Source organism: Tauraco erythrolophus, chromosome 5, assembly GCF_009769465.1.
Source record: "Tauraco erythrolophus isolate bTauEry1 chromosome 5, bTauEry1.pri, whole genome shotgun sequence".
Lineage (NCBI taxonomy): Eukaryota > Metazoa > Chordata > Aves > Musophagiformes > Musophagidae > Tauraco > Tauraco erythrolophus.
This window is the reverse complement of record NC_141469.1, coordinates 20,759,197-20,781,658: the sequence shown is the minus strand read 5'-3', so window position 1 is coordinate 20,781,658 and position 22,462 is coordinate 20,759,197. Positions and strand designations below refer to the sequence as shown.

The 22,462-nt window shown below is 60.7% G+C and overlaps 2 protein-coding genes across 2 annotated transcripts; one reads left to right on the top strand and one right to left on the bottom strand.

Annotated features, from left to right (window-relative positions):
- Positions 1-3,673: 3,673 nt before the first annotated feature.
- TEX261 (testis expressed 261) lies at positions 3,674-9,439 on the top strand. Its single transcript, XM_086612077.1, has 6 exons — positions 3,674-3,774; positions 4,144-4,223; positions 4,983-5,136; positions 7,143-7,210; positions 8,352-8,454; positions 8,877-9,439. The coding sequence occupies exons 1-6, from the start codon at positions 3,705-3,707 to the stop codon at positions 8,990-8,992; spliced, it is 591 nt and encodes a 196-aa protein (XP_086468203.1). The 5' UTR covers positions 3,674-3,704; the 3' UTR covers positions 8,993-9,439.
- A 6,045-nt stretch (positions 9,440-15,484) lies between these two features.
- LOC147528695 (shootin-1-like) lies at positions 15,485-21,324 on the bottom strand. The gene is made up of 15 exons (XM_086612019.1): positions 21,169-21,324; positions 20,629-20,692; positions 20,272-20,366; positions 19,988-20,105; positions 19,307-19,404; positions 18,963-19,044; positions 18,621-18,715; positions 18,161-18,307; positions 17,638-17,770; positions 17,368-17,491; positions 16,975-17,024; positions 16,449-16,558; positions 16,235-16,294; positions 15,897-16,078; positions 15,485-15,632 (listed from the first exon to the last, which is right to left on the bottom strand). Exons 1-15 carry the CDS (start codon positions 21,322-21,324, stop codon positions 15,485-15,487), a joined length of 1,662 nt encoding a protein of 553 aa, XP_086468145.1.
- Between the last annotated feature and the right edge of the window lie 1,138 nt (positions 21,325-22,462).

The window sequence follows — 22,462 nt, the reverse complement described above, 5'->3', positions numbered from 1 at the left end:
CCCCTCAATGGTCCCCGGGGCCTCAGCGAAGTTTGGGGGCCGAGGTGCAGCAGGGTAGCAGCTGCTGAGGGTGGGGGAGCCCCGTGAGTGCTGCAACCCCATCCCCCACAGCCCCTCCTCCACATCTCCCCCCCACGCACACCGTTTCCGGGGCCGGACCCTGCCAGCACCGGGGGGCTCCCGGGAGGTGCCCCGCTGGGGGGTGCAGGGACGGAGGGGGCAAGAAGAGCTCAGGGAACACAACCTGGGGCTCGTGAGAAACGGGGCACGTGTCGCGGCGCGACAAATCACGCGACCCTACGATAACAGCCCAGGGGTGCCCATGCGACCCTACAATAACAGCGGCTGCAGGCGGAGGCAGGAGACGTTCCTCCATCGCCCTCTTAGCCTGCTCTGTCCCGTTCCCGTCCCGCCCCCCCCGTCCCAATTGCTCTCCCCAGGACTTTCCCGGCTCCCGCCCAGCAGAGCGGGGGTAGGGGGGGGGTTGAGCTGCACGCCAGTGTCCGGGGGGGGCTCCGGGCACCGACACAGAGATGGGGGATGGGGGAGAGAGGGGCAGCGCCCGGGGAGGCGGGAGGAGGGAGATGGGGGGTGCGGGGGGATGCAGGGAGATCGGGGGATGCAGGGAGTTGGGGGGGATGCAGGACGGTGCAGGGGGATGTAGAGGGTGCAGGGAGGATGAACGGGGGTGTAGGAGGGATGCATGGGGGATAAAGGGGGTGCAGGGCGTGCAGTGGGTATGCAGATGCGTGCAGGAGGATGCAAGGGTGATGCAGGGGGGATGCAGGAGAGGTGCAGGGGGATGCAGAGGGTGCAGGGGTTGTAGGGGGATGCAGGGGTGGCAGGTGGATGCGAGCGCAGGGGAGTGCAGAGGGGCGCAGGGGGATGCAGAGGGTGCAGGGGAGGTAAGGTGAGGCAGGAGACACAGGGGCTGCCAGGAGGGTGCTCAGCACCCTCAAAGGTGCAGAGCCAGGGAGGGGAGTGTGAAGAGGCTCATGTCAGGCACGGGGTGGAAGATGGGGGCAAAGAGCCCTTCTGAGCCCCCTCCCCGACCCCAGCCAGCCCCAGGAGCGGGTATCAGCAGCTCCAAGGTGGGGACACCAGCTCTGCCCCTAACCCCTCCATCCCAGGGGCTGTGCATGGGGACAGAAATGGGTGCAGGAGGGACAGGTCTTGTCTGTTAGCTTGTCCCATCTCCCCTCGAACTCCTGGGGACATTGAGTCCCCCTCCACCCCCCAGCAAGGACCCCAATCCCCTGCAGTGGAGGCTTCCACGCTGGCACCCCAAAATCCACCCCGCAGTCATTGTTCTCCCAGGGGTGGGGGGCTGCTGGGTGCCCTGGCAGGCTGGGGCAGTGGCCCCAGGCACCCCAAGCTTTGGAGTGGGGAGAGTTCGGTCCCAGGCACATACTGGGTCAGGATTTGGCCTGGCTTGAGGGTGCTGGGGTGAGGGGGACCCTTCGAGGTCCCTATGTGGGTGCAGCAGGTCCCAGCCTGGGGTCCCTAAGTGAGTGGAAGGATCTCTATATGGGTGCAGGGAGTCCCTGTATGGATGCAGAGGGTCCCCATATAGGTGGAAAGGGCCCTATATGGGTGCTGGGTCGCAGCTCAGGGTCCCTAGGTAGGTGCAGAAGTCCTGTATGGATGGAGGGAGTCCCTGTATGGGTGCAGAGGGTCTCTATATGGATACAGGTGTACCTCTATGGGTGCTGGGGTCCCTGGTATCCCCACGTGGCTGCTGGATCCCTCTAGAGGTTGTGGGGTCCCTATATGGGTGCAAAGGTTCCTATACAGGTGAAGGGAGTCTCTATATGGGTGCTGGGGTCTCTATGTATAGAGTATGAGGGGGTCCTTATATGAGTGCAGGGAAACCCCTGAATAGGTGCAGGGGTGCCTATACAGCATCAGGGGTCCCTGCAGGAGTGCAAAGGGGGTCCCTATGGGGCGGAGCCTATATAGCAAGACAAAGGGTCCCTATTTAGGTGCAGGGGGTCCCTACACCACTGCAGGAGGCGAACCCTCTCCCGCCACCATAATCCCTTCACGCAAAACCCAGCACCCCATACACATGACGGGGGATCTCTATAAGGGTGCAGGGGCTCTCTATAAGGGTGCAGAGGGTCCCTACACAGGTCTGGGGGGGCTTCCTGCGAAGTTTTGGGAGTCCCCATGCAGTTTGAGATCCCCTGTACAGTTTGGGGGTGTCTTGATGTGGTTTGATGGTCCCTGAATGGTTTTTGGGATCCTCGTATGGTTCGGGGTCCCCATATGGTTTGGGAGAGGTCTCTGTTTAGGTCTGGGGGTTCCTGTGCGGTTGGGGGTCCCTGTGCAGTTTTGAGGCAACCCTGTACAGTTTGGGGGGTCCTGTGCGGTTTGGAGACCCACCCTGTCCGTTTTTGGGGCATCCCTGTGCAGTTAATGGGGATCCCTGTGTGGGTCGGGGTCCCTGTACGGTTTTGGGGGTCCCTGTACAGTCAGGTGGGGTCCCTGTGCGGTGTGTGGGGTCCCTATACAGTTCGGGGTTCCTGTATGGTGTGGGGGTGTCACTGTATAGTTCAGAGTCTCTGTAGTGTTTGGGGGGTCCCTGTATGGTTCGGGGTGCTGTACAGTTTGGGGGGAGTCCCCACACGGTTCGGGGGGGAGTCCCACACGGTTCGAGGGGGTTCCCACACGGTTCAGGGAAGTTCCCATACAGTTTGCGGTTCGGGGGGGTTCTCGTACAGTTTGGGGAGTTCCCATATGGTTCGGGGGGGTTCCCACATGGTTCGGGGGGGTTCCCATACAGTTTGGGGGGGTTCCCTTATGGTTCGGGGGGTTTCCCATACAGTTTGTGGGGGGTTCCCATATGGTTCAGGGGTTTCCCACACGGTTCGGGGGCGTTCCCATATAGTTCGGGGGGGGGAGTTCCCATACAGTTTGGGGGGGTTTCCATACGGTTCGGGGGGTTTCCCACACGGTTCGGGGGGGTTCCCATATATTTCGGGGGGGTTCCCATACAGTTTAGGGGGGTTCTTATACGGTTCGGGGGGGTTCCCACACGGTTCGGGGAGGTTCCCATACAGTTTGGGGGGTTTTCCCATACAGTTAGGGGGGTTCTCTTACGGTTCGGGGGGGTTCTCACACGGTTTGGGGGGGTTCCCATACACTTTGTGGGGGTTCTCATGCGGTTCGGGGGGTTCTCACACGGTTCGGGGGGGTTCCCATACGGTTTTGGGGGGGGTCCCATACAGTTTGGGGGCGTTCCCACATGGTTCGGGGGGGTTCCCATACGGTTTGGGGGGGGTCCCATACAGTTTGGGGGCGTTCCCACATGGTTCGGGAGGGTTCCCATACAGTTCGGGGGGGGGTTTCACACGGTTCGGGGGGGTTCCCATATGGTTCGGGGGGGGGTTCCCATACAGTTTGGGGGATTCTGGGCATTTCGAGGTCTCCCCCGCGGTTCTTCGGCCCCCTGTACAGTTTGGGGGGTGGTCCCGGTACATTTCGGGCTCCACGCTCGCGGGTCAGGCCGCACTGGTGGCAGGACGCGGCGCAGGAGTCCTCCCCGCCTGCAGGGGTGACTGTAGCGCCGGGCGGCGGCATCCGGGCCGGGCGGGTCTCTCTTGTTCCGGCGCCGCGTAGCCAGCGCCGCGCGCCGCCGCCACAGCGGGAGGAGGACCCGGGAGCGGCGGGGTCTGGTGCGGCCCGAGCTGCCCCGTCCCGCCATGTGGTTCATCTACGTGCTGAGCTGGCTGTCCTTGCTCATCCAGGTGGCCTTCGTCACGCTGGCGATCGGTGAGCCGCCGCGCGGGGCCTGGGCCCGGCCGCGGGCTTCTGCCGGGGGCTGTCGCGATATGTCGTGTTTCTCGGCAGCGGGGTGGCTCCGAAGAGGGGACAGCCTGGGCTCCTGCTGGACTCGGTTCGAGGCCGCGGCTCCAGCACCTCCGGGGGGCCCGGGCCTGGGCCCCATGGGTGCTCTGGAGATTGGGGGTCCTCTGGGTGCCCCCGAGGTTCCCTGGGTGCTCCAGAGAGCTACAGAGAGGGGTTCCCCCGCTGCCCTTCAGTGTCTCGGACTGGGTGAGCCTGGACTGCCACGGCTGAAGGCGCTGGTCTTTGCCCTGGCTCCCCCGGCCCGTGGGGCTGAGCCGAGTGTTTCTCCCGCAGCTGCTGGGCTGTACTACCTGGCGGAGCTGATCGAGGAGTACACGGTAGTCACCAGGAGGATAATCAAGTACATGATCTGGGTAAGTCCCTGTGCTTGCAGAAACGGACAGCTCCTTGCCAAAATCTCCCCTGGGGCAGCAGTGGGGCTGGCAGAGTAGCTGTGGCGTGGGACGTCGGCTTTGGACAGAGCTGACAAGTGCTTGGGAAGCTCTTCTTTCCCGTGGCCCCAAGATGGCTCCCACTCCCAAGGAAGGAGGTTGGCAGGAGCTGCTTCAATCAGCACCTCGCTCAACCGGGGAGGTGGTGACCCTGCCTAACCCTTTCTGGGTGACACCTCTCCCTCCTGGCTGGGAAACTGAGGCCCAGCTGCGGCATGTCCTTCCAGGAGCCGCAGCAGCAAGGTGGGATTCCTCTTTGGACCGTTCCCAAGGGGCCAGTGCTGAGTGGGAGATGCGATGCCATCCAAGAGCACATTAGAAATCATCGAATCACAGAATGGTTTGGGTTGGAAGGGACCTCAAAGATCATCCAGTTCCAACCCCCCTGCCGTGGGCAGGGACACCCTCCACTACACCAGGTTGCCCAAAGCCTCATCCAACCTGGCCTTGAACACTTCCAGGGTTGAGGCAGCCACAACTTCTCTGGGCAACCTGTGCCAGTGTCTCACCACCCTCAGAGGGAAAAATTTTTTCCTTGTATCCAATCTAAATCTCCCCTCTCAGTTTAAAGGCATTGCCCCTGTCCTAAACTGAAATCACCTTGAACGTGGCAGGATTCCTGCCTGCCCAGCTGTCTGCACCCCTCTGTTCGCCCCAGGCAACCCCTGTTCTCTTTTCCAGTTCTCCTCAGCCGTGCTGGTCGGCCTCTACCTCTTTGAACACTTTCCTGGCTTCATGGTGGGTGTGGGGCTCTTCACCAACCTGGTCTACTTCGGTTTGCTGCAGACCTTCCCCTTCATCGTCCTGACGTCCTCCAATTTCATCCTGTCATGCGGTGAGTGGGGCCGGCGCTTTCCCGCGGGAGCGGGTGCCGGGGCGGAGGAAGCCTCCTCACCCCCGTCACTGGGTGGGCTCTGGGTGGCAGCAAAGGTTTGGGTTTTGCTGTTGCAGCCCTGGTGGCTGTTGGAAGGACTTTGAGCTGTGTGCAGTACTTTGGAATCGCGCTTTGTGACACGGCTGCGATAACTGTGGGCTGGGCCTGGTGGTGTGGGAAACGCCTTTGGTTGTGTTCCCTGTTGTCATGGCCAGGAGTAGTGCGGAGCTGGGGCTGCGGGGCTTCCCCGGGCACCCTCTGCTTCACCCTCCCCCCGGCTCCGTTTCCCTGCCCTTGTGTCCAAACTCATGCAGCAGAGCTGGGGAAATGAGATCCTGGTGTCTTCCCTGCAGACCTCCTGTCCTGGACGTTCGTTGGGTCTTTAGGGATGAAGAGCCAGATGGTTTTGAAGCTAAAAAACTAAACTGAAAAAAAACGGGGTGTATAATTGCAGCCTGTGCCAGACGGTGCTGTGTGTCATAAGGAGCTGATGGTCAGAGAAAGAAAAGCTTTGGAGAACGACCACGGTTAATGTGGAAATTCGTTGGGCTTACTGGATAAAGCCCTGTTTGCAAAATAGTGCATTGCGGAGCTTCAATTGGGGAATTTTGGTTCTCCACTTTTGCGTTTTTCCTGTGGTGTTTGTGGAGGCTGTGCTTTGTGGCCGTCGCGGCTCTGTCCCCGAGCAGGCTGCCTGGGTGAGTGTGCTGCGAGATGGGCACGAGGGCCTCCTCTGCAGAGCAGCTCGCGGGCACTGGTTGCGGCGTGGGATGGGGCAGAGGCTTAATCAGCAGCACCGATGTTTTGGCCGAAATGGGCAGCTCAGTCGCTTGTCTGCTGCGCTCGGGTGCCGAACGGCCCGAGCCACGTTGCAGGGTGACCCTGGGAGTAGGTCCACTGCCGTGCCAGGAGCGCTGGGCCAGCGGCTCTGCCCATTGCACTGGTTCTCAGCTGCTCTGAGTGGGTCAAATGGTTTCCTCCTGCCTCGAGTTGCTGAGTCTCCTGCGTGTTTGTGTCCTGTGCACAGATCTGACTTCAAATCTCTGCTCCGAGTGATTTGTAGTGACACCTTAAGTAGAAAATGGGCAAAATTTCTTCCAGCATGACTTTCTGGAGTCCTTATGCATATTTCAGGGTGCTGTCTGTGTACAACTAAAACACCTTTGCTCCTCGAAGCGTTCACATAGGCAGGGTTTTATCCGCTACTTGAGAATGAGTGTAGCTCTCCCATGGCGGTACATGAGGAGCTGCATTTTCTGGCAGACCCAGTTTCTCATCGTGCAGCTCTTCCCCTCTGGATCTTCAGTCACATCCCGAGGCCGGAGCAGACGATAAAGCAGCACGGGACGTGGCGTTTCATGCTGGGGTTGGCCCTTGCTGGGGCTCTGCTGACCCAATGCTGTGGGCCGGGGCTGTGCTTTCGGCCTGTCAAACCAAAGGCCAAAGCAAACTCCGATTCCTGCCGCTTAAGAGCCAAACGGTGTTCTCCGCCGCCGAGGGCAGCGTTATCTGTACTGTGCTGGCTGTGTTTCAGCTTGACTTGGTTTACAGATGGCAGAAGAGCTTCTCTGTGCAGCAGCTGTCGGGGACATGGGGTTTTTCGCTGCTTCTCTGTGTTGCGCAGCATTAGCAAGTGTCAGGCTGGGCTCTCCGGGGTGCCCGCGGGGACACAGGGAACAAAGCATCGGAGGGACGAGGGACTCAGCTGGGGCTGCAGGGAGTGACGGAACGGAGCCGGGACAGGGGGACTCGGGCTGATGGCACCATTTCTTGCTAAGAGGCGTGAAAATATTTTAGCAACAGGAGGATTCCACACGCACAGGGGCTGCGGGGAAGGGGCCCGCGCGGCAGGGAGGAGCCACTCGGGCAGATGTCCCTGGGGCGGATGTCCTCTTTCAGGGCCTTGGAATAAGTCGATGGTATTTCCTCCAGGCTGGAGACTGACTTTGCTGTGTTTCCTTCGGCAGTGCTGGTTATATTCAATCACTACTTAGCGTTCCAGTACTTCGCCGAGGAGTATTACCTGTTCTCTGAGGTGAGAGACCTTTGGGAAGGAGTTGATCTGTGTTCTTCTAGCCGGCTGGAAGGGGGGAAGAGGAAAATGCCATTTTTTCGGTCAGCAGTAAGACAACGCTGAGAATACTTTTGCAGACGTTCCCTGGGGACGTCCCTGTGCTTCTTCCCTCAGAAGTACCAGGGAAGCTGCAGTTTCTTGTCTCCAGCGTGGACTTGGGGCTTTCTCAGCTGACTAAAGGGCAGGAGAAATAATGATTTATTTGATTCTTTTTCTGAAATGCTCAAAACTGGGAAAAGTAAACAATAGTATTATTTTTATTTTTTACAAGCTAACCACAAATTACTTCCCTTTTGGAATAATTGCTCCTCATTATTTTTATGTCTCCGATGCACTGATTCTTCTGTCTCGCCGCCCTCACGCCCCACCCAGACGAAGGTCTGAATTCACAGAGGGGCTTTTTCGGGCCCAACAGTAGCTGCCACTTAGTGCAAATTTTAAAACCAAACAAAAAAACTCTACCAAAATAAAAAACCAGCAGCGTTTTCATGAAGTTTAACACTTTTCCAATGTTTGCCTGCACCCCAGGCCCGGGTGGCAGCTCGGCACCTCTCGGCTCTCCCTGAACTGCAGCAGCTGCTCCCCTAAACGCTGGCTCCTCGTGCTACACCAGCGTCCCACCCCGGGGCAGGAGGAGCAAGGCTGGGACTTGATTCTTCCTTTTAGTCCCTGAAAGGTGTGAAGAGGATTTAATTAGTCATTACAGCACAGCTAATTTCCTGTTTGTTTAATTGCAGTGTTTAAAATGCTGGGGTTTTGGGAGCAGTAAAGGTTTTCAGGCACCTAGGACAGGAGCAAGGACTTTTCCTCTGCGCCCTGTTCTTCCATGCAAGTTGCTGGGTGAATTTTATCCCCTTATCAGCATCGTAGGGCGACGCTATCTCAGCACCTGAGAGACTTGGGAGAGGTGGCATTGCAGTTCTCCCCCTTCAGTGCCCTTTCTCTTGAAGGGCTCAGGCAGAAACTCGAGGCGCATCGTAGGGAGGTAGAGCTGGGGCTGAGGCAGTGCTCGGGGGTGTCAGCCCAGGCAGAAGTCAGCACGTGAAAGGCCACTGAGCGCATTGTGGCTTGGCTCTCACTGCCTCTCTTACTCTGCCTGCAGGTTCTCGCCTACTTCACGTTCTGCCTGTGGTTAATTCCTTTTGCTTTTTTCGTCTCCTTATCGGCTGGAGAGAACATCCTGCCTTCCACGGTGCAGCCTGGAGGTGAGCACTCCCGGGGCCTGGGCAGATGCCCGCTGGTTTTTGACAGGCACTGTGCTCAACACACCCCTTTCCCTGCACAGAGCAGGGAAGGGGGCAGCTGGTTGGGTATACCCTTCCAAAAGCCAAGACAGGAAAAGGGGGGTTTCTGCAGGATGAGGGGTGAGTGAGCAGAGCAGAGGGACTGTTCTGGCTTTATGTCCTGCATCTCTCCAGTCCTGGGGCCCTGTCTCTCTCCCTGGACTCTCCCTGCATCTCAAGGATGAGATGAGATGAGCCTGTCAGTGGCTTACGGGAACGCCCAGGTCAGCTAGATGTGAGCAAACCAGAAACTTTCATGCTTTAGAGGCAGCCCATGCATCACCCTGAAATCGGACAACCCATCCCAGGGCTTGTCTTTGATTGTTCTTCCCTTCTCTCTGCAGACGACGTGGTCTCCAACTACTTCACCAAGGGGAAGAGGGGCAAGCGCTCTGGTATCCTCCTCATCTTCTCCTTCATCAAGGAGGCCATCCTGCCCAGCCGACAGAAAATCTACTGAGCCTTGGGTGCAGCTGGCGGCAGCTGCGGCGAAGGAGCAGAGCAGACCCAAACTGTGCAGAGGGCTGTGAGGCAGTGCTGTCCCTCGGCCTTGCTCGAACCCTCCTCGATGCCTCTCGAAGGGATTTTGCTAGGAACGTACAAACTGGGGGATGGCCAGAGGGGCAGCAGCGCGGGACAGGCGTGCAGGGAGGGCTCACGCCTTTTTGTACAGCTCTGCCGATCCCCGGGGACTGCGCGCAAGAAGGATGTTTGGCTCCAGCCGAGCGTGAGGAGGGTCCGGCCCCCCGGCGCTGCCCACCTTGCTTGGGGACCTGGGAGACGTTGTCATCTGCTGGGGTTTGAAGCCAGGCATTTGCTTTCGGCGTAGTTTGGCTGTAGGGGAACCGTTCCCTTGGTGCGGCGGCAGAACATGTTTGACATTTAACTGAGATTTACACAGAGCCATTAATTAAAAAAAAAGGAAAAAAATAAAGTAACCAAACTGTGGAACTCTCATGTGTTCCCGCTGGGAGCCTGCCAGCACTGGAGGATGCCGGCGTCCCCTGCGCAGCACGCATCGGCGGGGGAGTGCGGGGCGGGTGCCTCTCCCTGCGCTCCACAGCTGCGGGGAGGTGACCTGAAAGGACTTGACGTCACTTTTTGTTTGGTTTTAACGTTGGAAATACCCACTTTTCTCTGCTTTTTCTGGAAGCCTCCTGGAGTGGCTGGGATGCTGCGGCAGCGCTGGGTGGCTGAGCGAGGCCCTGGGAAGCCGTTTCACAGGGAGTGATTCTCCACTCCATGTGAGCGGGTGTGAGGGGAGCGTGATGCTGAGCAAGTCGCCTCCGATTCCCTCGGGTGTCCTCTGCTTGGCGTTCCTGGTGCTGCTAAACTCGCCAGGCCTCCCTCCTTTCCAAAAGGGGAAAAAAAAAAAAGAGGTAATCGTACTGAGAAGGAGGTGACCCCTTTGTTCTTGTTACTTTTAATCATAAAACCCCCTTTTTTGTTATGTTGTTGGTCACCTTCAGCCTGTGCCAGCACTCGATGTCCCCGTGCCAGCCCAGAGCCGGGGCCACATGTGGCCCCAGCACAGGAACACCCCAGCTCAGCAGTGCCGTTTGACGGTTCGGGAAGGCTTTTTGAGGAGCTTTTGAGGAAAATGGCTCATTTTGCGGCCAGTTGCGCTGAAGGCAAAGGTGAGGCAGGCAGTCCCACCGCTCCCCTCCCTGCCCCTGGGTTTGTCCAGGGCCCGCTAACGCTGGCGTGTTTCCGTGCTGCTTTAATGGGAGCGTGGATTCTGTTTGAGAGCTGCTTATCTAATAAAGGCTGTGGATGAAGTTCGCCTTGTTAGAGAGGCTGGATGTGGTGGTGTCCCTCCAGCTCACAGCAACAGCTCCCGTGTCTCGTGAGGAAATCGCCCTCTGCGCACGCTGATTTATTTTTTTGATGTTTTTAGAGAAATAGCAGAGGACGAGAGAGCCGTGGAGGGGACCGGAGGGCTGCGGAAGTCACGTGGCAGAGGCCATGGGAGACACGAGCCACTGAGAGGGGTTAGCAGGAGGGGGCTGTTTTCGGTGCAGAGTTATCAGGGAGTCAGAGGAATGAAGGGAAAAGCGCTGAAAGGAAAACGGAGTGATTAGTAGCAGGCGAAGCCCGGGCAGGGGTGGGAGACTGCCCCGTAGTGGTGGGAAGCTCCTGGAAAACGTCTTCAGCTTGGGTGCTGTGCTGTAATTTGGCTTCGAGGCCACAAGATGGGGGACGCCGGGCCTGTGCTGTCCCTGGGCCGGCAGCGGGACAGCCCACGCGCTTCTGCTCCCTTCCCTGATGAACACGTTCAAGCTTGACCGAATTTGGGCTGAAAACCAGGTTTCTGCCAAGGAGGAGGGAGGTGGACGGAGGTGGTGCTGGGGGCGGCAGCGGGCTGCTGGGGAGCTCCTGGGTGTGTGTTCACAGCTCTGCTCCAGACTCTAACGGTTTCCGACGCCTCGGGAGCAGCCAAATGGGCAAGATCCGCTGGCCGGGGGCCCAGGCGAGGCGAAGCGCCCCCAGACTGGGGCTGGGTGACGTGGTGCACGGCCGGGGATGGCGGGGCAAGCACCCTGCCTCCGGCCAGCCTTGACTCGGGTCTGAAATTTAGTTTTATCTCTCTGAACGTGATGCAGGAAGGATGGAAAACTCCTTGAGAGCTGTCACTGCCACGACGGGGAGAGCAGGGACCACAACAGAGGACTCTTTCTGTGGGGCGCTGCAGTAAAAGCAGAGCTGCAGGGCTCCTCCACCACTGAGCTGGTGGGTAGGGTGTAAATGGGGACGATCAGTAGCTTTAATGTCCCTTCTGTTCAGCCTTTTTAATCCTCGTTTTCTGTTCACTTAGCCAGAAAGCGAGGATAGGTTACTTGGTGTTTTTCCAGATGGCAAGTCCATTTCTCCCCGAGTACTCCTTGTGATCATCAGGTGTTTAAGATGTTAATGACGCGTATTTCTTTGAGCTGAACCAGATTCAGATAAGTGATGTAACTGGATAATAGCAAGCGAAGCCTGATAAATATTTAAAAGATGAGCATTGGAAAAAAAAAACAAACCACCCCTAAGGCTACGGCTGTGTTGGGGAGAAGGTGAAGCCATGGGGGCTGTGAGGACCCGCGCTGGGCTCTTGTCTCCTGCCGTAAGCAGAGAGGTTTGGGCTGGCTCCTGGAAACGCACCTTCTTGCCTTGGTGAAAACACCCCATTCCTGCCCCAAGACATGGGCACCTCGGGAAATCTGAGGAATAAGACAGAAAACCCCTCGTTGTTCGTGGCGATGAGGCACGGATGTGTGCCCGCAGAGGGTTTGCAAGAAGCCCCAGCTTGAAAAGAAGTGCGAATTACTACTTTGATTAAGTATTTAAGAGTCATGTATATTAACACGCAGCTGCCCGCAGTGGCTCCAGCGGCTTGGCGATGGCTCCGGTGGCAGGGCACGGCTGCCCTGTCCCCCAGGAGCAGAGGTGGCATTGATTTTCATGGGTGTTTGGAGAGTGTAATCAAGGGAGAGGAATGCACTCGATACAGAGCGGGCCGAGCGCAGGCGGTGCGGTGGTGGGAAAGGGCAGGCGGCCGATGAGTAACCGCGCTCGGGCACGACATGTCCCCTGACAGCGCCTGGCGGGTGCGGGGAGAGGCCACGTTCGGCGAGGATCGAAACACAAGAGCCGGGCGGTGCTGGGTCTCTTGGGGAATCACCCCCAAAAAAAAGCTGGACTGGGAGAAATCCAGCTTTGGGCAGGGCAGGAGGAGCAGGGGGGCAGGCCATCTCTGGTCCCCCTGGGCTCTCCAAACTGGTCCCGGCACCGCGGTCCCTGCAGCTCTTTGCTTTCTTTTCCAGTGAGAGGATCTGCTCAACAAGCCGACATTCGCCCTGTAGTCTGGGGAGCCTGTCTGCCTCGCGAGCAGCTTTTCCGTGTCTGCTTTCCACATGGCAGCCCTCAGGTGTCTGGAGAATCCAAAGGACAGGACGAGAAATGCGTGATAATTAGAAAGATAAGCTCCTTGCCTTAAATATTTTAGTTCAACTTGTCTGTGCCTGCGAGGAGAAAGGAAATGTATTTAAAAAGAGATGGAGTGCCGTAGTGTGGCAATGTGTCCTGGCTATCCCTGGGAATGGGGGGAGACCCCAGCCACCCCAGGGACCTGTCACCTCCTCAGGTGCATGGAAAACAGCTTGCCCTTTCTCCAATGCCACTGGGGCCAGCGGAGCAGGTTTCCTGGCATGTCCTTGTTCCTTGGGGCCGTTCGGTCTGATCCCAGACAGCTCTTTAATTATTGCAAAAAACGCATCATGAGATCGTTGGCTGGAAGCAGAAGGTACATAAACATGGGCATGCCTCATTAACAGGGAGAATAATTAACTCCTGGAAGGAGGTGTGGCGTGGAAGGGGGACACTCGGGAGCAGCCACGGTCCTGGCTGCCGCTGACTGCTCTGATACACAACTGTTTAGTGTGTATCACTGATATACACTCTGATATATAAACAGATATATATATCTGATATATAAACTGATATACACTCTGTTTAGTGAAGAAGGAGGGATCCTGCCCATGGCCTGCCTGTCCCCTCCATAGGGGATGCCAGGTATAGGTACCTGCTTCTCTCAGGGCCTGAGTCCACGCTGGTGACCGCCAGCCCAAACCTGCCCTGGCGCCCTCTGCGTCCCTGTGGCATCGTCCGTTTGAGGGGACATTTGAGGACTCACTGGTCTCCCCTGGCACACAACTTCCCCCCCAAAAAAACATGCCGTAGGGGGGATGCTGGTGGTCGCGCTGCCAATGGCAGCTCCATTTTCTCCCAAGTTTTTAGCACAGCCCCAGCCTGTCCTCCCTGCCACTAGTTCAGGGCTTGAACTGTGCGACTGGTCTGCAATAAAACCAGCCCTGGGAGAGAGGGAGCTGCCACGGCTCAGGAAGCCTCTGGTGTGAGAGACGGGGATGCTCCCACCTGCTTTCCCCTGCCCACAACAAGGCAGCCACGTTGGAGAAACCATGATACAATTAATGCTTCTGTTCCTTGGATTGAAGAGGAAGAGCTGTGGCTTGAAAGCTCCTCGTGCCTGAGGGATGGGTATGGTGGGGTTAGGGAGCCGCTGCCACTGAAACCAGCCCCCACGTCCCAGCAGTGCTGACCTCCCACCCCGGTCTCCCAGTATGTTTCAGCAGTGACAGGGGTCCCCTGAAGCCAGACTGAGAGTTGGGGTTGTTCAGCCTGAAGAAAAGAAGGCTCCAGGGAGACCTTCCAGCAGCCTTCCAGTACCTAAAGGGGCTACAAGAAAGCTGGAGAGGGGCTTTTGACAAGGGTGTGTAGTGACAGGACAAGGGGCAATGGCTTTAAACTGAAAGAGGGGAGATTTCCATTAGATCTAAGGAAGAAATTTTTTACAGTGGAGGTGGTGAGGCACTGGACCAGGTTGCCCAGAGAGGCTGTGGCTGCCTCATCCCTGGAGTTGTTCAGGGCCAGGTTGGATGGGGCTTTGAGCAACCTGGTGTAGTGGAGGGTGTCCCTGCCCATGGCAGGGGGATTGGAACTGGATGAACTTGAAGGTCCTTTCTAACTCAAACCATTCTGTGATTCTAAGTTGTGGTGGGTGAGTTCACAGCTCGGCTGTATGAAGCTGTTGGCTTTGCTGCACCTGAAATGTCCCTACAACAGGCTGCAACAGAGAGAGGGGATGGATGGGACAGAGGGGACACCGGGCCAGGCAGGGCGCACCCATGGGTGCCCTGGGACTGCAGGTGCTTGGGAGCGTGACCCGTGGAGCAGATCTGTGCTCTTCACCTCCCATTACCTAAATGCCATTCCCAGGGCTGAGAGCGGACTTCAGCGCTTCAGAACAAGCATCGGCTTAGGAGTATCGTCCCTGAGAATATCAAGGGTCTGCTGGCTCCATGGGGACCCCCGCCCCGGAGCTGCTGCTGGGTGAAGCCCAGGAGCGGTGGGTTGCAGGCACTCCCTGATGTCAAGGTACCAGGAGATGTGGATTCCACCACATCGTGATCCCCTAGGAATGGCTGCCTGAACCCCAGGTGGTGTGCTGCCACTTTGGGGAGCCCCATCCAAGGGCTGGGGGTGCAGTGTGCGGCCCCACCACAGCCCCACGAGCCCTCCCCGGGGCTGGACCTCTCCTGCAGACAGGGGTCCCCCGCCAGGGATTTGGTGGGGCTGAAACAGCACAACCAGCCTCCGGAGCAAAACCCGAGACCTTCAGGAGTCTAGGGGCTTTCCTTCACCAGAAGCTGATTTAGGTCTCGCTCCTCAGGGTCCTATGTGAGAGACGTAACCTGCAGAGGGGTGTCACCACAGGGGTCCCAATCTACAGATCTATGGTTCCAGCCAGAGCCTTCCCGGGGCCTCCCCTGGCACCGAGAGGGGTCTCGCACCCCTCGGCCAGTGCCGCCGGTGCACAGCGCTGCCCATGCCATGGTTGGGCATCTCCAGCAGAGCAGAGCCGGGACAGTGGTGCAAGGACATGGGACACCGCAGCTTATTCTGCCCTTACATGAGTCAAAGCCCCTTTGTTTTGGGGTCTGGGCACCATTTAACTTCTTAAACATGAAGACCTAAGGCTGCAAAGATGAGGGGGGAACACAAATATCCTCCTCGCAGCAGGTAAATGGCATGTTATATGTGTCCCTGCCCAGGTGCCGGGCACCTGAGGGTGGCGGGAGGGTGGATGCCCTGCTCCAGGACCAGGATCAGTTTGAAGTAGCTCTGCTGCTGCCCCCGGCCCCGTCCCACTGCCACCCCCGGCCCCGTCCCACTGCCACCCCCAGCCCTGTCCCTCTGCCACCCCCTTGCCCAGCAGATGTTCTCTGGTGACAACTGTGGCATGCAGGGACCCGCTGCCACCTCACTTTAATGAAAGCACAAGAGGATGGAAGGTGCTGGAAAAGGAGGGAAAAAGGTGCCCACTGCTGTGCCCTCTCGCCCTGCCGTGGCCCTGCGGCTCTGGCGAAGGGCAGCATGGTGAGACCTGTCTCTACCCCAGCTCCTCCCGGCCTCCGGCCAGGCGGGTGAGGGGACGGGTCCTGGGGAGGCCGCCAGAAGCCCGGGGTCTGAACGGGACTCCGCTCCCCAGCGAGCGCTCAGATGGAGCCGAGCTGATGTCCTTGTGTCCTGGGGAGAGACAGACAGACACAGAGGAGAGATGTGGAGCGGGGTGAGGGCAAGAGCAGAGCCCGTGGGGCCCCGTGCCATCACCCAGCGGCTGGTCAACAGGAACGGTGATGGGAGGGGACCGTGGAGCCTCAGTCAGGCTCATGGCACTGCAGCGAGGGGACACGTGGGTGTCACCTGCGCCGATCCCTGGGGACCTTCTCGCTCCAGGGGGTCATCCGGCCCGAGTCTCTGCATCCCCTCCCCACCAAGCCCTACTCCATACCGGGGTCCAGGCTCCCTGAAGCCCAGCATCCTCCTGGTCCTCCCGAGGGGGGCCGGGAGCAGGCAGCGGGGCAGGCAGGGAGGCATCCACAGCCTGGCGCCGGCGCTGCAGGATGGACTCCAGCTGCCTGTCCCTGCCTTTCGGGGTGCTTCGTAGCCTGCTGGCCCTCCTGCTCGCCCTCCTCGTGGCACCCTAGGGAACACCACGCACTGCTGAGGGATCACGTCCCAGTGCTGGGACCCCCGGGGCCACGCTTCAGGACAGCCCCATGCAGGACGGCTGCAGCGGTGGACAATGGCACCCGGGTGCCCCTGCGATGGCCTGGCGTGTCCCCCACCATGGGCTTACCAGGATGCCCTGCAGCTCCCGCACCGCACTCCTCCGCTTGCCAGCCACTGCCGCCGGATCCTGCGGGAGGGAATGGAGATGTGGCCGCATCCTGCCAGACCCCCCTGGGGCTGCCGGTGCTCTCCAAACCCGCCCTGAGTCCCGGGGCTCCCTGGGGACATTCCCCCACAGGACGAGGGTGTCTGGCAATGGCCGAGCCCAGGACCCTCCGTACCTGGCCCAGGGGTGCTCGCTCCTTGGCAGGCCTCAGGACCACCCCGTTCTTGATCCGCTCCATCATCTCCTGCACAGCTCGAGCTTTAGCGTCGTCAGCTTCTGGCTTGCCTGTGCCGGTAGTGCCGCGTTGAGACCCCACGCGCTTGTGACAGCGCTCAGTCCCTGCTAGGGTGGGGACCTGCCACCTCCCTGCAGCTCCCCCTATGCCCGGGGTCTCTCCCGGCTGGGTACCGCCCTGCCAGGGCACATCTCCCACCCGTACTGGGCAGGATAGGGATGCTGGAGCCCCAGCATCCTCCTCTGGGGAGCAGGGCTGGCAGGGTGCCCCCCATCCCACAACAGGAGCTCAGAGCAACACTTTCGGGTGGATGGGAGATGCTTGAAGCAGTGTGGCATCGGCAAACCTCTATCCCACAGAAAGCCCGTACTCTCCGTGCCCAGGGACTCGCCCATCCCCATGGCACTGCGAGGGGACCCCCCCTGTGGCACCAGGAACCCCCCAGGGTGGAGCAGGGGGGACTTACTGCGCTGGGCGTTTGCCAGCCCCTTCCTCTGTCGGATTGCCGAGAGCGGGCTGGAAGGGAGAGGAGAGGTGAGAGCCCGGCCGAGCTGTGCCCCTCACCCCCCAAAAAGCTGGATGCGATGCCCAGCGTGCCCGCTGCCCCCCCAGCTTAGAGCCAGACCCACCTACCCCTCCTCATGGGCTCTGGCCCCTGCAGCCAGCTCTGCCCCCCACCCTGCACATCGTGCCAGGGATGATGGCCGGGCACAGCTCGGGGACAGCCTGGCACAGCAGGCAAGAGTGTTGGGGTGGGGGTTTGCCCCCAGCCCAGCTTATTTGCTACTGCAGAGACAAGCTGAAAGTCCCTGGGCTGCCAGAGCTGGGGGTGACTGGGATGACCGGCACAATCACTTACTCCATGGGGACAGTGGGTGCCGGCGGTGGCAGCGGTGGTGGTGGCGGTGGCGTGGGCACAGCCGGCTCAGTTGTCTGGCTCTGCAGCGGTGAGTCCTGGGCCAGCTTCTTCTGCAGTGACTCCACTGCAATGGGGGGCAGTTGGGGCTGGAGGCGGCTGGTGCCCCTCGGAGCCTAAGCCCACCCCAGCCACGGGTGGGCAGAGCCACGGGAATCCCGCCAGCACCGCTGCTGGCTCCTGCCTGCATCTGGCAGGGGTGAAACCACCCACCTTCCTCCTCCAGCCCCACCAGCCTCTTCCTCAGCTGCAGCTTCTCCTCCTCGGCTGCAGCCAAGGCAGCTCGGGCTTGATCCAGCTCCTGTGGCTTTGGCCGCCTCCCCAGCTGTTCCTCCAGCTCCGTCACCTGCGGGAGTGGAGGGACAGCGAGAGATGGGTGCAGCCCGGAGCTCGGGGCCCCCAGTGCCATCACTGATGTGCTCCACAGCCCCACGAATTGGCCACTTGCAAGGAGCTTCAAAGTAATTTTCAGGCAATTCCCAGTGGGCTGTGGGGTGCTAACCCAGTGTGGGGTCCCAGCAAGGCCATGGGACCCTCTCCCTAGCACCTAAAATCCAAGGAAGAAGATGTGACACCACGGTGGGACGTGGCTCACCCCTCCAGCGGGATGGGCACAGAGGGGGCTGATCCTGATCCCAGCTGGTTCCCGCACCCACGGAAGCCACCAGCACCCCTGGAGCCCTGCCGTACCCTATACCTGAACCCGTGCCACCCACCCTCGGGGACGGCTCCTCACCTGCCGCTGCTGCTCCAGCCTGGCCTCCTCCAGTGCCCGGGTCAGGTGCCCCACCTCCTGCAGTGCGGCCAGGAGCTGGGCGCTGGGCCCTGCGCCCTGCAGCAGGATGCTGCTCTGCCTGTGTGCCTCTTTCTTCTGCACCAGCATCTGCCCGCAGGGATGGGGGGGTCAGGGAGGGACTGGGCTCCCGGGCTGACCCCAGAGAGAGAAAATCCTTTTTGGGGAGACTGGGAGCCAAGCCCATCCGACCTCATCCCGGGGGACCGTGGCAGGTGTCCCGGAGCAGCCCCGTCCTCCTGGGATCCAGGGCTAAGCCAGCACTGGGATGAGGATTGGGGTGTTTGCACCAAGGGGTACTGAAAATAAGCAGCCCCCCTGCTCCCCCACCCCCCCATGGGTGCCTGTCCACCCCCCGCCACCCCAGCATCCACGGGCAGGGTGACCCGGCACCCGGCCGCACCTCATGGGCGAAGGCTTCGGCATGCAGGCGCAGGTCCTGCTCCAGCTCCAGCTGCTGCACTGCCTTGCAATAATCCTGGGTGATGATCTGGGACACTGACAGGGACAGCGGGGGCTCGGTGGGGGGTGCGTGTCACCCCGGAGGGCTCAACACAGCCACCCGCCCTGGCTGGGGATGCCTGTGGCCCAGCAATCCAGCTGCAGCTCCCGATGCTGCACCGTGGTCTCTGGCTTCACCATAGCGGGTGGCACCGGGAAGCTCCCAGTGGCTCCTTTGTCACCTCGCTGGGGTGCGGTGAGATGGGGGGTGGATGTGGCCATGGGATCCCGGCCTCCAGCTCACCTCTCTTGAAGGACTTCAGTGCTCGCTGGCTGGTGGCCAGGGCTGCCCGCAGCTGCTGCTGCTCCTCCTGCCTCGTCTCCAGCTGCAGCCGGACAAGCCCCCGCTCAGCCCGGGGGAGATCCCACCATCCCCAGCCCAAAAACCCCCCAAGACATCAGGGACATGGTGAGGGGCTGCAGAACCCCTTTTTTTTTTCCTCCCAAAAAACCTGTCCAGAGCTCAGTGAGGAGCTACGAGGATGAGCAGGAGATGGGGAAGGAGGGGCATGAAGGAGGATGGTGCTACGGGAGGGGGAGGTCTTGCTTAGCTGGGGGGGCTCCCAGTGTGGGGGTCCCAGGAGGTACCTGGTCCTGCAGGTCCTGGTTCTGCTTCTGCAGCTCCTGGACCTGGATGGTGAGGTCCTTCTGCTGTGCCAGCAGCCAGGAGATCTTCTCCTGGAGATCTAGGAGCAAAGCGGGGAGGCAAGGGGGGGGAAAGGGGGGAGTGAGGAGGTCTCAGGTCCCTGAGACCAGGCTGGTGGGGGTACAGCCAGCCGCTCCCCAGTGTCACCAGCGACCCTGTTGGAAGCTGGTTCTGAGTGGATGACTCAAAGGGGGTGGGATAGCACCCAGAGGGTCTCAGGGGCTGTGCTCAGCACCCTTCCCTCCGCTCAAAGCTGCCCCCTGAGAGCCCCCGAGGATCAGCCTGGGCGCAAAGTCACGGCAGCACCTGAATGCGGAGGGTCTGGTTGAATGGGGCATCCCCCAGGGGTCCATCCCCCCAAAAGTGCGTCCCCCCAAGGGGTGCATCCCCCCCCAGGGGTGCATCCCCCCCCCCAGTACCGACAGGCAGACAGAGCTGAAACCAGGGTGGGAAAGGCAGAAGCGTGAGCAGCAGCACTTCCATTTCCCCTTTTTTCTTTGATTTTAGCATCGTTTTGTCATCGCTCACCTGGGACCCAAAAGTGTGGGGGCCAGGCTAAGCCGGGCTGAGGGAGCCCAGAGATGGGGCTGGGGATGGGCTGGGACCCCCCCAGCCCCACTCACCCTTGAGCTGCTGCCCGTAGTGCTGGGCAGGGTCAGAGTCTTCCTCGGGGGGCACCTCCTTGGGCAGGGCCATCTGGGCCAGGCTGAGCCACTTCAGTCGCTTGTTCTCCTGCTTCACCTGGGGTGGGATGGAGACCATCACCCAGCTTTGGGGCTTCTACAGCACCCACTGAGCCGGGTGTGCTGAGAGGGGGACACACTGGCATGCTGGCACCCACGGTGAGGGGCCACAGGCATTGGAGTGCTGGGGGGGGATGGCAGTGGGGACACACTGCCCACCCCACCTGGGCTGCGTAGGCTTCGGCTCGCTGCCGGCACGTCCTCTCGATCTCAAACTCAGTCTCCAGTGCTGAGAGCTCGGCCAGCAATGCCTGCGACGCTGGCAATGGCGGAGGCCAGTGGGGATCCTGGCTGGCACCCTGCCCTCCTCCCTGCCCACAGCCACCCCCAATGAACGGCTGGCAGAGCCCTGCCAGCTCACCCAGGAGCAGGGACGCTCCTGGCTCCGCACCACGGTAGGGATTTTCCCACTTGGATGTCCCCCCCCCAGGCTGACCCCATCACCACCGGCTCCAGTGAGGCAGTGAGGTCCCTGTACGAGACTGTGCTGGGATGTGACACCACGGTGGGACGTGGCTCACCTTGCTCGAGCTCAGCCAGCTGCTCCTCCACTTCGCTCACCTCCTGGCCCAGGGGCAGAGGCTGCTGGGGGAGAGACGTGTGTATGGCATTGCGTTGGCATGCCATTGCATTGGGTTGGCATTGCACTGTCACGGCATTGCATTGAGTTGGCATTGCATTGAGTTGACATTACGTTGCCACGGCATTGTGTTGGCACACTATTGCATTGGCTTGGCATTGTATTGGCACAGCGTTGCATTGGGTTGGCGTTGCATTGGCATGGTGTTGTGTTTACATGGCATTGCATTGGCACGGCATTGCATTGGCACAGCGTTGTGTTGGCACGGCATTACATCGGCACAGTGCTGTCCGGTCTCGGCGAGCCCCGAGCCACCCGGACACTGCCAGCCGCGCTGGGGATGCTGTGACTGTGACACTCCAGTGCTATGGCACACAGCTGTGCTGGAGGGGAGGGCACGGGGGGAACCAGCTCTTCATCCCCTCGGGGTTACGTGGGCAGGAGGGAAAAATAAACCAGAAAACAAGCCTGTGGGTGATACCTGCACCAGAGCTGCCTCTTCATCCTCCTCCTTCTCCGCCTCCTCCTCCTCCTCCTCCTCCTTCCCCTCCTCCTCCTCGCTGCTTTCTGACTCCACGATGGTTGCAGGGGAACCGAAGCCCGACGGGTCACCGGCGCAGGTGGAGACCCGGGGCATCTTTAAACCCCTTTGCTTCCCACGGCCTGGCACCGCGGTGCGAGGAGGGGGCTGAGCACCCCCCTCCCCGCGGGCTGGGGCCTGCCGCTGCCTCCGCGGCACCCGGGCAAGTCCGTGGGGCAGGACGGGGTGGGGGACTGAGGGGGCGGCTGGCGGAGGGGCCGTAGTATGTCCCGGCCCCGAGGGGCAGCGGGGCAGGAACCCAGGACCTGTCCCCCCGGCCCCGTCTCACCGCATCCCTAAGCCGGTGGGGAATGCGCTCCGGAATCTAAATCCTCCCCCCGGATTGTAACCCGGCCTCTGCCACCGCCGCCTTACACCGCCTGCGAGAGGCGGGGGCGGGCCGCGGGACGGGTGTGCTGCCGAGCAAAGGGCCCTTCTCCGGGAACCCCGTACCGGGGCCCCGTGCCAGCGCAGGGGCTCTGCTGCCCCCACGGCCTCGGCTCTTGCGGAGTGAAGCCGTTCGAGCACGTAAAGCCCGGCAAAAGCGGCAAACGGCAGCCGGGAGGACGGACGGACGGACGCACTGGGCGCCTGGGAGCTCGCAGCCCATCTAAATACAACCTCCCGGTCATCGGCCCCTCCGGCGGGGCTGAGGGGGGTTCTGACGCTGGTTTTGCCCCCCCCCCCCCGCCCCCCGCAAACCACCTCCTTCAGCCGGCAGCGCCCAGAGGCCACGGTGACGGTCACAGGGGTACAGCCATAGCCGCCACCTCCCCACCGCCACCCTGCCACGAGGCACGGGGAACGCCCACGGGAGCCTGCCGAGCCCAACCGCGTCCTCGGCCGCGCGCGGCGGGGCAACCTTACCTCCGAGCTGCCCGTCGCCTTCCCCGGCCCCAGCCATGGCGGCGGCGCCGGCGGCACCCGGCAGCCCCGGCTCGGCGGGGTGCCAGCCTCCCACTCGCCGCGGGGAAGTGAAACCGCCCCGGCCTCCCCGCCCCGGCGGCTGAGCACCCCGATCCGGGCAGGGCTGCTCCTGCCACGGAAGCGACCCGGGGCTGGAGGGGGAACCGAAAGTCGTCCTGCCCCGGCTCCCACATGGGGGTGCCGCTCAGCTCTGCAGCAAACACCCCCCCTTTCCTCAGCCTTCACATCTCCCGGGTCATCTGGGGATCAAAAAAGAACCCGCCGTGGT

What these genes read in the sequence shown, in the direction of transcription:
- TEX261 (XM_086612077.1), top strand. Translation starts at nt 3,705, where the DNA reads ATGTGGTTCATCTACGTGCTGAGCTGGCTGTCCTTGCTCATCCAGGTG. An exon ending in CTTCGTCACGCTGGCGATCG is followed by an intron (nt 3,775 to 4,143) that starts GTGAGCCGCCGC and finishes TTTCTCCCGCAG; the next exon opens with CTGCTGGGCTGTACTACCTG. An exon ending in AGTATTACCTGTTCTCTGAG is followed by an intron (nt 7,211 to 8,351) that starts GTGAGAGACCTT and finishes CTCTGCCTGCAG; the next exon opens with GTTCTCGCCTACTTCACGTT.
- LOC147528695 (XM_086612019.1), bottom strand. Translation starts at nt 21,324, where the DNA reads ATGCCCCGGGTCTCCACCTGCGCCGGTGACCCGTCGGGCTTCGGTTCC. An exon ending in GGCTGGAGCAGCAGCGGCAG is followed by an intron (nt 17,771 to 18,160) that starts GTGAGGAGCCGT and finishes CCACTCCCGCAG; the next exon opens with GTGACGGAGCTGGAGGAACA. An exon ending in GCTGGCAAACGCCCAGCGCA is followed by an intron (nt 16,559 to 16,974) that starts GTAAGTCCCCCC and finishes CTACCGGCACAG; the next exon opens with GCAAGCCAGAAGCTGACGAC.